The 20,970-nt window shown below is 43.0% G+C and overlaps 1 protein-coding gene and 1 pseudogene across 4 annotated transcripts in view; one reads left to right on the forward strand and one right to left on the reverse strand.

The window, feature by feature from the left end:
* NTAQ1 (N-terminal glutamine amidase 1) overlaps positions 1–20,970 on the reverse strand; it is a 213,821-nt gene that overhangs the window by 175,810 nt on the left and 17,041 nt on the right. For 2 of the 4 annotated variants that reach the window (XR_012490735.2, XM_019719894.3), the window contains one exon: positions 15,382–20,970. The exons of the other annotated variants lie outside the window; for them this stretch is intronic. Coding sequence is in view for 1 of the 2 variants with exons in the window: in XM_019719894.3 (XP_019575453.2) it covers positions 20,966–20,970 (5 nt within the window). In the remaining variant the exon portion in view is untranslated. Of the gene's footprint in view, positions 1–15,381 lie in introns of those variants that run through there. 4 annotated transcript variants of the gene reach the window in all.
* LOC148757834 (SNRPN upstream reading frame protein pseudogene) lies at positions 10,723–14,064 on the forward strand (annotated as a pseudogene).

Here is a 20,970-nt window from a genome sequence, read left to right on the forward strand (position 1 = left end):
GGTGACTTCCATCTGTGGGTCCCTTCCCTGTAGCTTCTGGTTAGATCTGGCCAGTGAGAGGAAGAAAAGAAGATCTGGAGGGTGAGGCAGGATGGGGGAAGACTATTCCTGGTGACACCTCCCTGCCAGGCCACGGCCTAGCTGCCTCCCTCTCCTGAAAGCCACCGTGGCTGTCAGTTGACCCTCTCCATGGAGCTTTCTCACTGGGTTCTGGTCATACTTTCCTTCCCCTCACTCCTTTAGGCTTCAGGTCTGTAAAGTTTCCTGTATTCATTTCCAATCCTACTGTAACAAATGACCACAAACTGACTGGCTTCAAAGCAACAACTATTTATGATTTTGCTATCTGTCGGTCAGAAGTCTCACATGGGCTGTGTTCCTTCTGGAAGCTCTAGGAGAGAATCCGTTTCTTCACCTTTTCCAGTTGCTAGAGGCTGCCTGCATTCCTTGGCTCTTGGCCCCACATCACTCTGACCTTGACCTCTACTCCCATCCTCACGTCTCCTTTTCTGTCTCCGGCCATCTAGCCTCCCGATTATAAGGATCCTACTTGGTCCCAACCACCATCACTTTTGATACACACATCCCCAACAGCATTCTGATCCTGTCTAGTCCATTCTCCACACAGCGGCAAATCAGATCATGCCACTCATTCACCACAAGGTGATAAGGCCCTCCGTGACTTGGTACTGCCCTTTTTCAGTCTCATCTCATCCCTCTTCCCGTCATGCTCCAGCCACTCTCATCCTCTTCAGGCCCTTGAACTTGTCAAGCTCCTTCCCACCTCAAAGCCTCTGTACGCTCCCTCTTCCTAGACTTTCTCACCATCCGGTCTGAAATGTCACCCACCTAAGGAAGCCCTCCTTTCCTACCCCATCCAAAGTAGGGTCTGAGCCTTCTTCCCCCTGCCCCAACTCCATTATTCTACATTGCGACTCTGAGTATTTCCTTGCTGGCACTTATCATACTTTGTAATGATTTCATTTGTTGGTTTTTAATTTACTCCCTATTAGATTGCAAATTCCATGTCTCATCTAACATTGTATCGTGATAGCCTTTGAGTCTGACAAAACAGGCCCTTAACATATGGATTGTTAAATGTTGTATATCGTCATTTCTTAGACTCGAAGAAGCAATGGTTAATAACTGTCAACTTGTTCACAGTGTGGGCCCCTGCCCTTGTTTACAAACCCTCTAATCTGACCAGCTGTTGCTGCGACTGTATCTCCAACCCACTACAATGCCACACGTAATAAATACATACATTGAGTACAAACCCTCACCACCACTATTCATTTTAATTCAATAGCTATTTGGATATTTTCTATTTGCTACTTAGGAGCACTGAGTACTGTGTGTATCTTACCACAAGCGTGTGAGTAGCATTATCTACTTAATACTGAAGAACAGCATTATTTTACTTATACATGTAAATAATAGCAGGAATTGTGATGCATATTACGGGCTAGGAATTGTGATAAGTTTGTTACATACATCACCTCATTTAATCTTCGCAACAGCCCCACACAGTACATCATTCCTACTAAGAACATAGGTTCTGGAATTACACTGATTTGGGTTCAAATGCCAGTTCTGCTACTCTTGCAAAGTTCCATAACTTCGCTGTGCTTCTATTTCTTCATGAGTGAAATGGGGGCTGGTAACAGTAACCACATCTTTGGGTGACTGAGAGGATTAAATGAGATAATATATGGGAGATGCTTAGCTCAGTGCCTGGCACATAAAAAGCATCCAATACATGCCAGCTGCTTCCTCTGAGCTTGCACTTCTGGGGACATTTTACATCCTGCGGCACCAAACTGTGCATCAAGCACGGAGGGAGAATGCGTTCTCTAGGCTGACTTCCTGTTCTTTCAGAGCACGCGATCGATCAGAGACAGCTGTGAGCACATACTTAGAATTCAGAAGGAGACAGCGAACATGCTCATCCAAATGGCTCCGTTCATTTTACGGTCCAAGCACAGTAAACCCATGTTCTCATTTCCTTTTCCACCAAAATAGCCCTGGATTATTATAGTTCCTTAAATGCCCTGAAATTCTCAAGGGAGAAGGAATGTTTTTTTAAAAAACAAGCAGAGCTTGGAGCTAGAAGACAAAAGGTTAAATTCTCTTAAGCTACGACAATGTAACTCATTTCCTGTTTTTCTCAACTGTCTAGACACAGATCTCATAAGCATTAGCCATGAATCCCACCATCAGGTTAAAAATAGAAGGTTTAAATATGAAATGCTGTGGTGGAGGAAAGATTGTAGGTTTCTACCTTCATCCACAAAATGACTACTTTGAGAAGGGATTTTTTTGTCTTTGTTGTTAGCTTTTCCATAAATTCTGTGACACTGTATTTCAATAGCAGGAATGGAGAACACCTTTTTTCTAAAGAATATATTTACCCCCTTGATAAAGCTAATGCAATTTAAGGTTTTAAAAGCCATGTGAAGACATATCTTCTGGCAGCCTCTCTTAACAAGGAACGTGGTCACACTTTAAAATTTTCAGGTTATTGTGCATTTTGTCCCAAATAAATTTGTGGGACAGAAAATGCATATAGATTTGACATGTTTGCTTTTTCTTCTTGTATTTCTTCTTGCTTCTATAACGTCTGATAAACGTTTTGTTTTAAACATAATTTTTCTGTAAGACATACTTTAAAAGCCTCCTTTAATAATCCATGGGCAGAGTTACACAGTGTGGGGGATCCACCATGCCGAATTTCCCAAACTTATTGGAGCACAGAGCTCTTTCATCCTGATAATAAGCTCATTAACACCTCCCAGAACAGCACTGCACAGCATACGAGACTAGGAAATGTGAATTGGATACCCCTCTTATTATCTTTATTTCGGGTTTCAGAATTATATGAGCTTACGTCTCTTCTCTGGCAACCTCAGCTATCTGAATCACAACATAAAATTGAAAGTAAACAAGTATTATTGACTCTGCAATACTGCAATGGACTTGTTCTCTTTATTATTAGGAGACAAATAGAAGCCTGCCTTACAGATACTCATGCATTTACCTTAGAATGAATGGCTTCATCATGCTTTTTAATATTTAGATAGATACATACTGAAATAAATGTAGATGTGTGTGTATGTTCGTATCCTTACAAACATCTCTTGTTCACCGAGAGGACCTAGAAGCAATGATGCCCCAGAAGCAACGAGCACACCCACCACCACCAAGATTTCTAAATCCATTCTCCAGTAAAAGAAACTGGTGCTTCTTGGAGAAAAGGTTTATTCCAAGGTCGGTACCAGGAAAATATAAGACAAACCGAAAACAAAAAGGAGGTGCTCAAAAAAAAAAAAAGAAAGAAAAAAGACTGAAAAATGATGGGACATGTTAAAAGGTACAACCTGATTAAGCTCCTAAATGGCCAGAGCTGGAATGATTTGAGCAGCAAAATAAATAACGATAATATTAGATTATAACCGATCATAAAATAAATATGCGTAAGCCCATTCTAGTGTAAAGAAATAAATAGGGACAACTCTTCCTTACAGAGGAATTCCAATTAATAAATGGAGAAAACATAAAAGAAATAGAAAACCGTCAATAATCGAACGTCACAGTGATCATTGCTGCAGGCCAGAATCATCTGTAGATGCTAAAACTAGCAGGCGAAAAGTGTGAGAAACAGGGTATTTTCATAGTCTCAAAGTCTCTCCCCAAGATATTTGTTAGTTACAAAAGGAAAAAGAATAACGGACGGTGGAGAAAGCCAGCAGGCACCCCTTTAACCAGAGGTCAAGGTTAGCATCACCAGTCATAAAATATATTGACTTGTGTATGTACCTCCTGATATGGTGCATAGAGAACATCACATTGCTTCTGAGGTATTCGTGCCCAAACTGCATTACCTCAATTTAAATCTGAGAAGACAGAGACAAACCCAAATGGAAGGACTTTCCGTAAAGTAACTGACTATCTCTCTTCAAAACTGTACAGGTCATCGAGACAAGGAAAAACTAAGAGAAGACTAAGTTAGTCTCTTTCTCATAACTACGTTTAATGTGGGATCCATGATTGGATCCTGGCTCAGAAAAAAAATCATTAATGCAAAAACTAGCAAATTTAAGTAAGATCTGTAGTTCGCTTAGTATTGCATCAATGTTAATTTCCTAGTTATGATCAGTGTACTCTATGTAAGATGTTAATATTAGGGGAAGACGGTGAAGTAATATGGGAATTCTCTGTCATATTTTTGTAACGTTTTTTAAGTCTAAAATTATTTCAAAAATGTTAAAAAGTTTGACAAAGGAACCATGATGTTCAAAGCCAAGTATGTGTCACTCAGTGCCTGTGCATACCAAGGATATTGGTAACCTTGATAGCAATAATAGTAATGTGATTATTTTGTAAACTTTCACTTCCTGACCACCTGTAATGCACCAGGAACTGTAGCTGAGCTTGTATTTGTTCTTTCCTTTAACCTTCACAATCTGACATCATAAAGTAACATGAATAAGGTGTCAAAGTCATGGAAAACAAAGAAAGATTGAGAAACTGTCGCAGACCAGAAGAGGCTAGAGAGACATGACAACTAAACAGAATGTGGTACCTTAAATTCAACTGTGGTACAGAAAGAAGGGTATTAGGGAAAAAACTGGCGAACTCCAAATAAAGTCTGGAGTTTAACTAATAGTAATATATCAATGTTGGTTTCTTAGTGTTTGACAAAAGTACCATGAAAATATGTTAATATTAGGGAAAAACGAAACTCAATGAGGGATATATGGGAACTCTGCAACTCTTCTATAAACCCAAAATATTCCAAAGTAAAAAGTTTATTTAAAAAAAAAAAGATGGGACCTACATTATGGAGTAAGAACTATATCCGAGTTAAGGGACAGTTAACTGAAGCATAAATAATTTGATTACAACAATGATTACAATTGGGTTTCTCATATAAACTTGATACACCTCTTAATGATATTGAAAACCCTTCATCATACGGAGCTAAGAGAAGTTATGCTGAGGGAACAGTCAATGCAAGAGACTGCAATTCACACATGCCTACCTACTCCATTTAAAAAGAAATAAAACACCTGTCAAGGCAGAGGGATTGTAATGGTGGCACTAAATCTTCTATTTTGAGGTTTGAATCTCTGGTATAATTTGATTTAACAAGTGTAATTTAGCTTGGGACTTTTTGAAAGCTTTTTATTTTCCTTCCTTCCTTTGCTTCCTTTCCGTGACCTCCTTTCCACCAACTGTTAATGGTTCTGCTTCCTGTACGTTTACTATGCAGACCAATTTTACTGTTTCTATTTACTTCAGCCCAGTGCTAAGCATGTGACTTGGGAAAGGTTTTGTATCTGTGTGAGACCCACTCCTCGCTCCAACTTAAATTTACATACCATATGCAAAGGTGGCGATAACGGCTTAACTGCACCTTCCCCTACCCCAACTGACAAAGCCCAACTCGCTAGAAAATTCCACTACAGGCTTAAGAAATTTACATCCTGACTAGAAAATATAAAACTAAAGATGAAACAAAGACTCCGGGTAGTAGTTTCCAGCAGACTCCGCGGAGCCCACTCTCCCCTTACTTTAATAAATCTTCTATATTTCTATCTGACTCGTGAATTCTTTCACGACCCATGAGCAAACAGCCACAATACCACCTAACCAATTAACTGCAAAACAAAGCATTCTGTTAACTCATACACAACTGCCATTGTTCAGCCTAAGTGAGGGTGCCACTGAATGTCTCTGTTAGTCTGTAACTTGGAAAAGCAATGTGTCTTTTTACCTGATTTTCTCTGTGTTTCTTGCATGGAGCACTTAGGTTCCTGAAACAACAGAAACTTTGGTTTCAATCAGAGTGGGATGCATCGGGGGAGACAGTGAGAAACAGCTCTACAGACGGAACACTGGCTCCTTCCAGAGATCTGGACAAAACCCTCAGTCTCTAAGGCCTCTTCCCTTTCATTCTCCAAGCCATGAAATGGGTCTGTCTCATCAGGTATTAGCCCTTAGCAAAGAGCAATGAACACAGAGGAGACCTGGGGGGTCATAAGAAGAAGCTCACATGGGCGCTTGAGAGCAAGGACAGAAACTCACAGTCCCTTAGATGCCTCTCCAAACTCCTAGCAGAGGAAGGGCAGGCACACACATTTTTGTTGATGCTGCTAACAGAAAATGAGATTCTACACAGAAACACAGATATCAGGGACTTCTCTCTTATACATACTTGTATTCCCTGGGCCTGGTGAAAGCCTGCATCGTAGGCACGCAATAATCACTCGCTTGGTGAATTAGTTTGTCAATTAACTGATTCTCCCTTGGTATTGATGACATCTTATGAAAAGGTGTGATTAGGTCCCCATCCAATAGTCTCAAAGTTTTATTTACATTTTCGTAGTTTTATTTTGACCTCTCCACTTCATTCAAAAGGTCATGATAGACCCTGAATCGACCTTAAAAAAGAAGAATTCTGAGACTTTGTTATTATTTTTTCACCAATAAAAAATAATCACAACATTTGATAAGCTTTGACAAGGTTGCCAATACCACTCAATAGGGAAAGAGTAGTCATCTCTTCAGCAAATGGTGTTGGGAAAACTGGATTTCCACAGGCAAAAGAAGGAACTTATCTTACACCACATACAAAATTATACACAAAAATTAACTGAAGGGCCGGCCCGGTTTCTCAGGCGGTTAGAGCTCCATGCTCCTAACTCTGAAGGCTGCCAGTTCAATTCCCACATGGGCCAGTGGGCTCTCAACCAGAAGGTTGCCTGTTCAATTCCTCGAATCCCACAAGGGATGGTGGGCTGCGCCCCCTTGCAACTAGCAACGGCAACTGGACCTGGAGCTGAGCTGTACCCTCCACAACTAAGACTGAAAGGATAACAACTTGAAGCTGAACAGCACCCTCCACAACTAAGATTGAAAGGACAACAACTTCACTTGGAAAAAAGGCCTGGAAGTACACACTGTTCCCCCAATAAAGTCCTGTTCCCCTTCCCCAATAAAATCTTAAAAAAAAAAAAAAAAAAAAAAAAAAAAAATTAACTCAAAATGGATTGAAGACTGAAAACTATAAAACTCCTAGGAGAAAACACAGGGGAGAAGCTTTATGACATTGGATTTGGCAATGATTTCTTCAATATGACACCAAAAGCACAGGTAACAAAAGCAACAATAGACAAAGGGGATTACCTCAAACTTTAACATTCTGTGCATCAAAAGATACAATCAACAGTGTGAAAAGGCAACTAAAGAATAGAAGAAAATATTTGCAAATTATATATCTGATAAGGAGCTCTTATCCAGAATATATAAAGAACTCCTACAACTCAACAACAAAAAATAAAATAACCTGATTTAAAAATGAGCAAAGGAGTTGAATAGACATTTCTTCAAAGATATACACATGGCCAACAAGCATATGAAAAGATATTCAATATCATTAATCATCAGGGAGATGAAAGTCAAAACCACGATGAGATATCACCTCATACCTATTAGGATAGCTAATATGGAAGGAAAAAAACAGAAAAGAATGTGTTGGTAAGGATGTGGGGAAACTGGAACCCTTGTGCGCTATTGGTGGGATTGTAAAATGCTACAATCACTGTGAAAAACAGTATGGAGTTTCCTAAAAAAGTTAAAAATAGAACTACCATGGAATCCAGCAATCCTACTGGGTATATATCCAAAAGAATTGAAACCAGAGTCTCTAAGGTATTTGCACACTCATGTTAATAGCTGCACTACTCACAATAGCCAAGAGGTGGCAGCAACCCAAATGTCCATCAACAGATGAATGGATAAACAAAATGGGGCCTGTACATACTATTATTCAGCTTTAAGAAGGAAGGAACTCCTGTCAATGTCATGCATGGATGAACCTCGAGGACATTATGCTAAGTGAAATAAGCCAGCCACAAAAAGACAAATATTGCACTTATATTGAGATATCTAGTGTAATCAAACTCATAGAAACAGTAAGTAAAATGATGGCTACGGGGGCTGGGGGAAGGTGATGGGGGATGTTGTTCTTCAAAGGGTAAAGAATTTCCATTTTGCAAGATGAAAAAGTTCTGGAGGTGTTTCACATCAATGTGAATACTTAGCACTACCGAACTGCACACTTAACAATGGTTAAGATAGTCAATTTTGTGTTTTTTACAATAAATACATTTTGAATTCATTGATATTTGGGGAGGTGGAGCATATTTCCTGTCCCACTGCCCTGTTTGAGGCCTGGGCCAGAATCTTTGTCTCCTGAGGCCCTTTCCCACGTCGTCTTCCAACCTCACGGCCGTCTCCTTACTCCTGGTTCCTTGTTTCATTTAGTGCCTCTCACTCATAGCCCTCGAACCTGTCTCTCATATTCACTGATCCTCTGGCCATGACCTCTCCCTTTCCTCCTTGCACACAAATCCTACAGGAGTTGATCTTCTAAGTGCTCCAGGAAACCTTCTGGAAGCTGGATATGAACAGCCAGAAATTAACTTATTATATAAAATCAGACCCTTAGCAAGAATCTATACTCAAGATACTAATGCCAAGTTTAAAGAGATTGCTAAAACACCTAATACAGGAATTGTCATATAATAAAAGCACTTTAAAAATTATTCCAAACCTCAACTAGCACATTTAATCCCATTACATTAACAATCTTATATTATCCTGTACCATTAATATGTGATAAAACTTCCATACTGTAGCTGGTGGGAATGTAAATTGGTACAAACCCTTAGAAAAGCAATTTGGCAATATATTTTGAGAACCACAAAAATATCCATGCCCTTTGACCTATCAACCCTGTTCCTAGGAATTTACTCTAAGGAAATTATACTATAAAAGAAACAAAGGGCTTATGTATAGAGGTTTATTTCCAATTTATTTATGGAACTGCTGTGTGGACATAATCAAAACACACTTTACTGTTCTTTTCCCACCATCCTTTTAAAATGTATTCATTGTGGTGGGATGGGGGTGGGGGGGCAATAGGAAGAAGAAAGGAGCTTGTCCTTGACTCTAGTGACAACTATTGCAGTACCCTGCCTGCTCGGGTCATTTTCAGATAATGACAATCTGAGGGTCACATCAAGTCACAAACATGGTCTTGATAGAGTAATTGAATGTGTCAGTTTATTATATTAATTAACAATTCAGTTTTCATTCCACAGATTTCTGCCCCTTCTCAGCTAGAGCCAGCACCTCAGTGAGAGGTGAGTAGAAAGGGAGTAAAAAGGGGATTTCGATGCAGTCAGTTTCCTCGCCTTCACATTTCCTCCCCCACTCACTGGCTGCCCTTTGGGATTCCATGTCAAAACGGACGGAAGGTGGAGACATAAGTGGTTCTGTCTGGAAATACTGTAACTGGCTTGAGACTGCGACTGTTGGAAGCTGACTTCATGCTCACTGGGCTTTGCCGACGTATAAAATTACCTCTTGCTTGTGGCACTTTTCATGGACTCTTTGGAGAGCCCCATCTTGGGGGACCTCTCTAGTTTTAATTCTCAGGACAAGGGAGACGTATTTCATCCCCGCAGCCACTACCACTCTGCTCCTCTTCCCTGGCAGTGCTCTCCATTCAGACTTCCTTGAGCTCCCCTCACCCTCCAGAGGATCCTCTCAGGGCAGGACTTACAAGACTCCCACAGGGAAGGGATATACAAACTAAGTCCGGGTATACAACTGAATACTGCTGAGATATAAAAAAGAATGAACTGTTGACACACGCAACCACCTGGGACTCAAGGATGTTACACTGAATGAAAAGAGCCAATCTCCAAAGGTTACATGCTGCATAATTCCATAATGGAATATTCTTGGGATGATAAAACGATAGTGATGGAGAACGGCTCAGTGGTTGCCAAGGGATAGGGTTGGCTGGAGGGTCTGACTGCAAAGCTGTAGATGGAGGGAGGTGGGTTCTTTGTAGTAATGGAGCAATGATGTATCCTGACTGTGGTGGTGATTACACAAACCCACAAATCTATTTTATGTGATAAAATTTCATGGTGATACACACACACACACGGGTACATATAAAAATTCATGAAAACCAAGTAAAGTCTGTAGTTTAATTCATAGTATTGTACCAATGTCAATTCACTAGTTTTACAAACGTGCTACAGTTTTAAGACGTTATTGGGGAAAGCTGGGTGAAGGGTTCATGGGAACTCTGTTTTATTTTTGCAACTTCTTGTGAGTCTTAAATAATTTTTTTCTAAGATTCTTTTTTAAGTGTCTGTCACCCAGTTCTCTCTTTCTCAGGGAGCCCACATTCTCATCATTTGCCCCAACAAACCCGGGGAGGGCAGAACTAAACCCCACTGTGTCCAGCTGTCACAGGCCACTCTAGCCAGTTCTTTGCCACCAACTGTAGAAACTATTTTTCAAGTTCGATAGGTGGTCCTACGGTAGGCCCCTTCATACACCTTCAGAGAAGGAGGTAGCACCCCAGCCTTTCCCCTGAGAAGTGAGGGAGGCGTCACACATGCAATGCTCTCTCCAGGGGCATCGCTCTGCCCTCCCCCGCCTTCCCGTTTGTGTATTCAGTATGGCTGCCGGAGTCCAAGACTTCACAACAGGCTCATGAGACTCCCTGGTGTAGCTGATGCTGTGGTCTCTGCCCACATCTCCCCTGAGGATGGAGACCCTCACTCCCACTCTGAGTCTCTCTGAAAAGTGCCCTAAGGTGAAGAGACAGCTACCTCCCCTAAGGTCACATCCCCTCGCCTGGAGCAACCTGCTTCCATGACTGGTCCATATAGAGGTTTAAAGCCCTGGCCTCCTTGCCTCAATAAGGGACAACTCTGCAGGACCATCTCAGTTCCGGACCTAGAGGAGGGTTGGCAGGGGCCTTTGTGGTGACTGCCTCGAAGTTCAACTATTCCCTCTGCCCAGTCCCACTGCCTTTATTCTTCCACAGGTGTTGATCCCCAAACACTCCCCAAAACCTCCTGTACACAAATCTCCATCACAAACTCTTTTTTCCTGGGAACCTGACCCACTGTGACACTTGGTGAATTCTATATATGATGGTCAGTCTCGCTCTCACTTTGGAATCTGGTATCTATTGAATTGGTTCCTGAGTCAAAATTGAGGGGAAGAAAGCTCCACTTAGCACCACGTTCTATTTATAATAGGAACCAAAGAGAAATGTATTAATAAATCATGGCAAATCAGCTTCACGGAGTAGTAAATAGCCAGTAAAAATTATGAACATTTTGCAGCAAAATAGTCCAGAAAAATGACGAGGATCTAACACAAAAATGTTGGCCCCGCGGCCGGAGACGCCTGACGTTTTGTGCTGAGGAACGGCCAGCAGCACGATGCAGCAGGCCAGGGACTGCTTACACTTGAGACGGACTATAGAACAGCACCTACCAGAGGGGGAAGACCAAGTGAAACATGGGAGGACAGCAACCAAGGACATCAGCTCTCTTGCATCAGCTCTCCCCGAGGCAATCTCAGCAGCAGCAGCAGCAGCAAGCTCCTGTGGGCGATTTCCAGGCAGAACTGAGGCAGGTGTTCTTAGCCGAGACACCCCTGAGGTGGTTAGAGCAGTCTTGGAACATTCCGGATAGCTGACTCCAAGTGAAAAATCAGGTTCCCACCTGCTGATTGAAGCTTCTGCCCCAGGTGGCACTCTCTGTCGCAGAACCTGCGTCATACCTTTATCGGTAGCCTTCCCTGAGGTCCTCGGGTTCCCAAATGGTACTGTAGATATTGGATTTGTGACCACCATGACTGCGGGAAAGAGCAGCAAGATGCTGCAGCACTTTCACTACAGAATGAGGTGGATCCTGTACGACGGCCGAGTCTTCACCGGCACCTTGAAGGCTTTCGACCAGCCTGTGAACTTGATCCTCTGTGACTGTGATGAGTTCGGGAAGATGGAGCCAAAGAACGAGAAGCAGCCAGAGCAGGTTGTGCGCCTCATGTTACTGCTCGGGGAGAACTGGGTCTCCATCACTGTGGAGGGGCCACCCCCGAGATACTGGCACTGCTCTCATACGACTTGCTGGAGCTGCAGGAGGCCCTGGGGTTGGCCTGGCTGCTGGCAGACGGGCACCAGCTGGTGTTCCAATTCCCCAGGCTCCTGCTCCAAGGGGTTGGGGGACCATCCCAACAGGTCAGGAGACTCCCCCTACACCTGTGTGCCAAGCACCCCCACCTCCAGGCATTATGGCTCCTCCACCTGGTATGAGACCACCCATGGGCCCACCAAGTGGGCTTCCCCCTGCTCAAGAAACACCAATAGGCATGCCCACTTCAGGAATGAGACCCAGGAATGAGAGGGTCTAATTCTAATTCTAATGTGGACCAGGAATTAGAGGTCCACCTCCCGCAGGAATGCATCCAGCGGGACCCTAGGATATTACTGATCCTTAATCACTTTTACCTGCGATGCATCTTGTGAAACTGCAGTGTTTGTGAGCTGTGGTCTCCTCTTTGCTGCCTTCATAATTGCTATCATAATACATGCACAGAGCAACTTAAAAACACAAAATTGATTCAGGACTGAAAAAAGGCAATAAAGGACATCTTGGGCATATTTGGAGAAATGTGAATATAGACTACATATTAGATAATATTGTTGCATCAATGTTGAATTTCTTGGACATGATAATGAAACTGGGATTAGACAGAAAAATGTTCTTAAGAAATTCTGCTGAAGTATGTATAGGTGATGTCTGCAACCTACTTTCAAATGGCTCTGCAAATAATTATGAGAGAGAGAGAGAGAGAGAGAGAGAGAGAGAGAGAGAGAGAGAGAGAGAGAGAGAGAATGAGATAGAAGGGAAAGAGTAAGAGAGAGAGAGCGAGCTCTTCCTTGCAGAAAGCCGTACTCCCTCCCTGCAGCGACCTCACTCCCGTTCCTGTGTGGAATGCTCCCCCTTGTGTAACAAGAGAGCAGAAAGCCATCAGCAGAACACATTATAAAACTCCCCTGTACCGTGGGAATGCAAGACCCCAAGACTTTTAAAGAAGGCCATCAGTGTGCCATGTTTTAATGTACTCTTTCCCAGGCCCCAGCCAACAGTGTACTTCCTGTCCTCTGTGGGCTCTCCATGATGTCAAAATCTGAGGTCCGGATGGCATGGATGGCCAAGGGGCGGGGAGGAGAGTAGCTACAGCCTTGCCTCTGAAGGGCATGGGCTCCAGAGTCAAACAGCTCAAGGGCTGAATCCCACTTTGTCCAGTTACTACCTAGCTGGGTGACCTTTGAGCCTTAGTTTGCTCTGTGTGAAGCAGTAGCTCCTGTATCACAGCGTAACTGGGCGGACTCAGTGAGATCGTGCAGACCAAGACGTAGCATAGGGGTTGGCCCATGGTCTAATCAGAGTTCAGGAAGTGTTAATCAATTATTAAGATCTATTAACCTCTTCTTGAGGAGGCTTCTAAGAAAGTTCCTTAGAAGTCCTATGGCTTGTAGAGCACGATTCGAAAATTATTGTCAGAGTATCTGATTTGCAGTTTACTCTTTGGCGAGAATCCAGCCAATTTTGCCTACAAAGCTAAGATTACTAATCACATATTAAAAACAAAAAGTAAATAAGAAAAAGAAACTCCCTTTCGGGGATACATGCACTAAAATTTCAGGACTATTTCACTAGGTGTATCTTTCCTCATGAGTGATTTCCAAGAAAATGGACTTTCTGAGTTCTCCACCAATTTTTCTGCTCACCATTGTGTCTCTTCTGGGTCTTCTGCTTTTGACACTCTAATAGTCTCCTCCAACGCAAGTCACTCTCTCACTCCATGTCGAGAGGCCCAAAGCAGACCTTTCAATGGAACCTGGGGTACTGTGTGTATGTGTGTGCATGGGGGGTGGGGGGGTTGACAACATCTGCTATACCTTCTGTTTGGCGGACATGTGAGACTATGAAAGCCCTGAGCAGAGAACCTGGCAGAGCATTAAATGCACCTGACCTGACTGTACGAGGACGAAGTTCCTCCTCAACCCATCCCTGGAACACAGAGCATGCGAAGCATGTGCTTCTCTTTGCTTCCCTTTTCAACCTTCAACTTCTATGAACCCTAACAAATCCTCAAAACAAAACCTGCCAGATCCATTTTTCCCTCCCATTTCCACAGCGGCCTCCCCAGGCCTGACCCCCACCCATTTACATGCAGGTCTCCTCCTTCTAGTAGCCCCCCCCCCGCCAACCCCAACCTGCCAACCACAGTCAATGGACACCGCAAAACGCTAGTTCTCCCACCTCCCTCCCCTGCTTAAGAGCTTCCGACCACAGCCCCCTTTTTCCTATGAGATTAAGCCCTAAATCTCCTCTGGTGGTTCAAGGCTCTCCAGGAGTAAAGGTACCCCATATACAAAAGACAGGCCACCCCAGTACTTCCCTAGGTTCTCATTTTTGTATTCCACCCTGTCCCTCAATCCTGAGACCAGCATGAGTAGTAATGCCCGGATTTTGCCTTTGGATGTATTCCTGTGTGTCTGGATCTTCATTTCATGAGGTAGTAATTCTGGAGTCAGACCCAGGTTCAAATGTATTAACTGTGCTCCTTTGGGCAGGTTGCCCGTGGGTGTTTCCTCACCTGAAAAATAGGGATAACAACAATCCCTACTTCATCAGGCTGGTGTGAGGATTAATGATTTTATACACAAGTAGCTTTGAGCAGTGTCTGGTACAAAAAGGAATGCCCAGTAAATGTGAGCTATCATTATGGTTTCCCGGAAGGTGTTATTTTCAGATTCCTAAAAGAAATCGAGAGATATCTACTAAGAAGGTTTTTCTCTCTTTGCATGAGTTCATGGGCTTCCTGAGCCTTTCTGTCCCCAGATTGCAGCTCAAGGCCCTATAGGGCACAGACACACAGCCCTCATCAGCACACAAGCTCCTCAGCTGTTGAAAGATCTTGCCTGTAACTCCCAGCAGCCAACTCACAGGTTAGAACTGTTGAACAAAAGGCTAAGAGCAACAGAATAGAAAAACAACGTGGGGCATTTTGTTCCTCATTCCTCAGTCTCCTGTCATGTGAACGTCACCTTCAGGTTCTGTCCGTGTGCATCACACATCCTGGCTTTTCCCGCTGTTGCTCAATGCTGCCATAACTACACAGCTTCTGAAGCTGTACCTGTTAAAAGCTGTGTTTGTTTGGGGGGAAAAAAAAACAGAGCCGTGTGGGTAAACGTGTGAGGAAACGTGTGACGTCTTCACTTTTTTAAGTGTTTGAATCTATTATTTACAGTAATACTATATCCACAGGGCTCACAACTCTTAAAAACACAAAAGGGTATATACAATGACATTTCTTGACCCGAGCCAACCATTCTCCTCTCCAGAGGCAACGAATATGACCAGTTTCTTTGGGACATTGGATATTCTTTTAGATAGTCTGTACAAACACAAGCAAAGACACATATATTGTTTCTCTTTTAATATACACTTTTTCACTTGCTTTTGAAACTTGATTTTACTGATTTAATACATGCAAAAGAATATAACATAAACTTAAGTACAAGAGAATAAAAACGCCACCACTCTGCTTAAGAAACATAACCTTCCTCATTTATTTTCACAGCTTCGTAATTTTCTTCTCCGGCTGTATCATAATTCATTTCATCAATCTCCAGTGGGTGAGCCCCTACTTAGGCTGTTTCCAATCTTTTGAAGTTATCCACAATGCTACACTGACAAACCCTCATCATCTTACATATGTCTGAAAGATAAATTCCTAGAAGGGGAATTACAAAGTCAAAGGGTATGCTCATAGGTCATTTTCAAATAAATACCTGGATTGCCCTCCATAGAGATTGAACCAAATTGGTTTGTTTGTTTTTATAAGTTGCCAAGAAACCTCGAAGTTCAATAGGTGGCAGTCACTTAACTGACAGAGCTATGAGGGTGGGACAGCAAAAGGAATCTCTTTTAAATGACATTTAAAAAAATAAACTTTTTTTTTTTTTCTTTTTTTTTTTTTCTTTTTTTTTTTTTTTTACCCTGAGATAATCATATAACACAACTCCTGGCTTCTCCTTCACTGCTTGGTCAAGAGTCCAAATACATACTTTTATTCTGGTTTAATTCTTATAAGGATTGATACTGCTTGGAACTGACCACAATTATTATTTCCTGTAATGAGGTAATTATTGAATCAAGTTCCGCAATACTTTTTTGTAACTTTGTTTACTTTAAAATGCCTAATGCCTTAGATATTTAAGATGTGCATCTTGGGTTCCAAGTTTTGAAATAAAAATCCCGGCCATCGGTAAGTTCACTCAACATTCAAAAGCATCAGGAACAAGCAGGATGATTATAAACGGAAGTGTTTATCCAGAACTGTAACCACCGTCGGCTTATAGGAAACTGAAATGGAATGTCGTAGCCTGTGGAATTTGGCCCTGGAGACTAGGGTAACTAAATACAGTGAGTTACAGTAACTTACCCACACTCAACATTGCTTCTGATCACAAATCCATGTACACAGAAAGAAGCTATCCATGTGCTGGTTCCCCCAAGACTCTCTGGTCTTACCATGCTCCCGTAACCCATGGTAGAATGAATGGCCCCTTGAAGGCGGAAGCAAGGCACCAGCTTGGACACACTACCTGGTGATGTCGGGATTATGTCCTTCAGGATGCAGTGTATGCTCCGAGCCAGTGATGGTGCTGCCCAAATTCATGGGTCCAGGCACCAAGGGAGTAACGTGAGGCATCTCTGGCTGCTAGACTCATGACCCCCTCTCCAAATGTTTGCTTCCCTTCTCTGCGACTTTGAACCAAATCCCTTCTGGCTTCGAGTACCCAGATCGAGGAACTTCTGTTATCATGTGCAACTGAAGCCCAACTGGTGTGCTTACTGAATCAGCAGCTCTCAGGGAGGGGTCTGAGCATGTTTTTTTGTTTGTTTTTAACAAACTGTCCAATAACTCTTAAGCTCACAAAGTTTCAAATTCAATGATAAACATTCTTTGCAGTAACTACAGGGTAGGTTATTTTGATGAATAGCTTTGAAGGACACTTTGCCCAACCCATCATAGAAAAGCTGGCAGCCCCACTTCCACCCCACAATAGAGAACACCTTTCTAGTGACTGGAATTTGATTCCAGAATGTGGGGGGGTACTGAGAGCTGGGTAAAATGAATGATGGCAGCTGGTCCTAGCGTGGGATTACTTGGATTCAAATCTTGCCTCATTAGCTATGTGGCTTTGGGTAAATGACTTTAATTTACTGTGTCTTGGTTTTCCCATCTATAATATGGGAAAAATAATAGTATCTATTTTATAGTGTTGTTTTGAGGATTAAATGGTTAATAAACATAATTAGGCACAGTGTTAGCTATTTAAAACTTTATAGTTTAGAGTATGAAACATTCTCTCTCTCTCTCTCTCTCTCTCTCTCTCACACACACACACACACACACACACACACACAAAATCTCTCTCTCAAAATAACTCTTAAGACAACCAAGGCCCAGAGAGGTTAAGTGACTTCTCCAAGGCCACACAGCAAGTGACTAACAAAAGCACATCTGTAATGAGGACTAAGGACTCCAACCTGGTTTTTCCTGTATTCTGAGTGCAGGGACTAGGTAACACCTGGCCCCAAGGAGGTCATACACAGCTCAGCACCCTGTGCGCCTTGAAGGGGAAGTGACTCATCCATCACTCATGATTCTAGAGATGGTGTGTGCTAGAACAGTGTATGACTATATTAACATTTTGCTCCTCAATTTCTTTCCAATGTTCTTCCCAGAAATTGCTCTAAAACTCCAGGTCCCCATGGAAACCTCAGGAAAGATTATCTATTGCCTCTAAGTGAAATTCTGCTACAACTGCTCCCTTGATAACAAATGCGTGTTATTAAAAGCCTGGCCCCGACAGATGCCTGTTGTAGCTCACGGGCAACGCCACATTCTCCTCAGACTGAGACACTGGAAGAGCCAGTTTACTGTCCAGTGCTAAGCTGTGGTCAGCTTGCACGAAAGGGGGAAAATGTACCGTGAGCCCCAATGTCACGGTCAGACACAGGACGAGATTTCCACACGTTTAAGACAGGAGGCTGGAGTGAGGTGCCCACTGAGAGTATGAGAGTGACATTCGCACACTCATGATAACCTTTGCCACCATAGCTGCAGAAGTCACGTGCTTTCCAAACCGAAAGGTGAACGAGTACGGCTTGGAGTTGACGCTTGAAAGACTGCAAAAGAAACCTATTTGAAAAAGGACCATATAACCTAAAAAAGGAACAGAATCCAGTCAAAGGGAGGAATTCAAAGAGCAACAATTCAGCAGTTTTTTTCTGGCATTATCCAGAGATCCAGTGCAGGGGGGGGGCCACGTCTTTCAGACTCCTTTGTTGATAGGAACTGTTCCGTCATTAACTATTCAAGGGATATGTGTGGAGTGCCTACACTGTGTCACACACTGTCCGACGCACTAACATTAGAGAACAAAGGCACAGAGAGAGCTCCCAGTCTGGTGAAAAGAGACAGAAAACAGGCTTTTAAACACATAAATACACAAGATAATGTCAGGTAGTGATAACGGCTATGAAGGAAAAAACATCGTGAGGTCACCTGCCATGCACTGGGGTGATCGGCTTTCAGTAATTGATCAGGGATGGATTAGACGACTTGGACCTGAGAGCTGAATGTTGGGGAGATGTCAATCATGAGAAGACACAGGAAAGAAAGGTCGAATCAGACAGGGACGGTGGAGCCGGCGTCAGAGGCGGCCACACTCCAGGCCACGCATGGCTGGAAGGACATGTTGAAGTCACTGTAAAGTGGCTGTTGTTTGCTGTGGCTGCTGTTACTGGTTTAAAGCAGAGGAGTGATGAACTGATTTATGTTTTTAAAAGATCACTCTGGCTGCTTTGTGGCAAAAACATTGCAAGGTGGGAAGGGGACAAGAGAAAAAGCAGGGAGTCTACTGGGGTGGTGCCTAAGGCTTCTTCATGAACAGGATGAAATACCTCTGCAGGCTACCCAGCTGTCTTTCCTCCATGTCGATGCTGAAGAACTGTTTGAACCAAAGGATGGATCTAGCATGTTCCCCCGAAAATAAGACCTAGCCGGACCATCAGCTCTAATGCGTCTTTTGGAGCAAAAATTAATATAAGACCCGATCTTATGTTAGATAAAACCAGTCTTATATTATAGTAAAATAAGTTTGGGTCTTATAGTAATCTTTGCTCCAAAAGACGCATTAGAGCTGATGGTCTGGCTAGGTCTTATTTTCAAGGAAACAGGGTAAAGGGAGTACCACCCAGAGCAAGAACTGAGCAGGGTTTGAACTGCGTGAGAGAGGAGTGGACATGGAGGGCAGGTCTTTGATGTCACTAGCGGTCTCCTTGGGAGGAGAAATGGGTAACTTGCTCATCACAAAGGAAGAATTGAATGAGGGCCAGGCACATGTCCTCCTGCAGTACAGCCCCATTTCTCTGCTCCCTTCACCGTACCACTGTTTCTTGGTACCCATTTCAAATAGGCCTTCATTCTCATCTCTCTAGTGAAATTGCTCTGAAGACACTGCCAAAGCCAATGGTCATTTCAGTCCTCAGTGCTCAAGTGATTAGCGCCATCTCACTCTGGAGAGTCTTCCTCCTCTGGGCTTTCCTTGTTTCTCCTCCTCCCTCCCTGACCATCCCGTCCCCTTCTGGTGCCTCATCTCCTGATGTCTAAATGTAAAAGCTCGCAGGGCTGGGTCCCGATCTCTTCTCCATCTACACTTATTCTCAGTGATCTCACCGAGTCCTGTGCCTTTAAATACCATTAACGGATGTCTCTCAATTTTATACCCCCAGCCTGAACCTCTCCTGAATCCCAGTCTCCTTTATGCAACTCCTATTTGACATCTCCTTTTAGACATCTGACTTCTCAAATGTGTCAGGTCCAGAATAAAACTCCTAATCTTTCTCTCCCAAAGTGCTTTATCCACAAGGGTCCCCAACTCAGTAAATAGCAGCCATCTTTCCACACATGGTATATGTTCATTTTCTGTCTTCTCCACCAAGACGTGAGCTCTGTGCACACAGGAGCTTTCACTTCCTCATTGCCGATCATCAGGGCAGGAACAGTGTCTGGCCCCCTGCTTTACTTACGAATGAAAATGAGGTGGCAGCTCTGTCCCTTGAACCTGAGCGCTTTGTATCTGTCTTCTCTTAGGACAGTTGTCTTGTTCATCAGGGCCTCACTGCAAATGGTAGGCAGGTAATAGATGCTGAGCGGATGGGTGGGTGGGTGAATAGATGGATGGATGGATGGATGGATGGATAAAGGAAAGTAGGGAGGGATGGCTTTCCCCCTATAACTTCAAACTGTGTTCTCCAAAATTTATTCAAGGCAAATGACCAAGACTTCCTCTTCCCTGAATAGTGTGCATCTGGTATGTCCCAGGCTTCCAAACACTGGTGAATGCAAACCTGTCACGTGTATAGTAATCCTAACTCTTGATGATTTGAGCACACATTCACCAACACCAAGTCCAGCTATTTAAATAAGTATTCTCCACCCAGAATTTCTGAACATTATCAGATGTATTCAAGCCCCCACTAGTTTGTGAATTCTATGCAAGGTCATTTTCTATTTCAAAGTCCTCATGAAATGGGGACTCATTGAGAATCAGAGCCACAGCCTACAGACTTTATCATGCATCAGCTTCATGGCTCTGAGCCAACCACCAAAATTTCAACCTCTGTCAGACCATCAGTCTCCACTGTTCTCCTTCTATGCCCAAGACCAGCTCCTTCCAAGGTTCCTACAGAGCCACGCTGGGCTCCTATTATAAGTGCTTGAATGAGCACTGTATTATTTAGAGAGGGCTAAACTGCTGAATCAAGGCTCACCAGTAATTGTGTGACTTAAAAAAATACACATTGTCTCTTTCTTAATGAACAGTTCCACGCTATACTTTTCAGGCAGGCATACAACGTGGCTCCACAGGGTCATTCAGGTATCCAGGCTGGTGGTGGCTCTCCTATCTTCAATGGATTAACTTCTGAGGTCATT

This window comes from Rhinolophus sinicus, chromosome 6 (assembly GCF_057876585.1).
Source record: "Rhinolophus sinicus isolate RSI-liver-muscle chromosome 6, RSI-T2T, whole genome shotgun sequence".
NCBI lineage: Eukaryota > Metazoa > Chordata > Mammalia > Chiroptera > Rhinolophidae > Rhinolophus > Rhinolophus sinicus.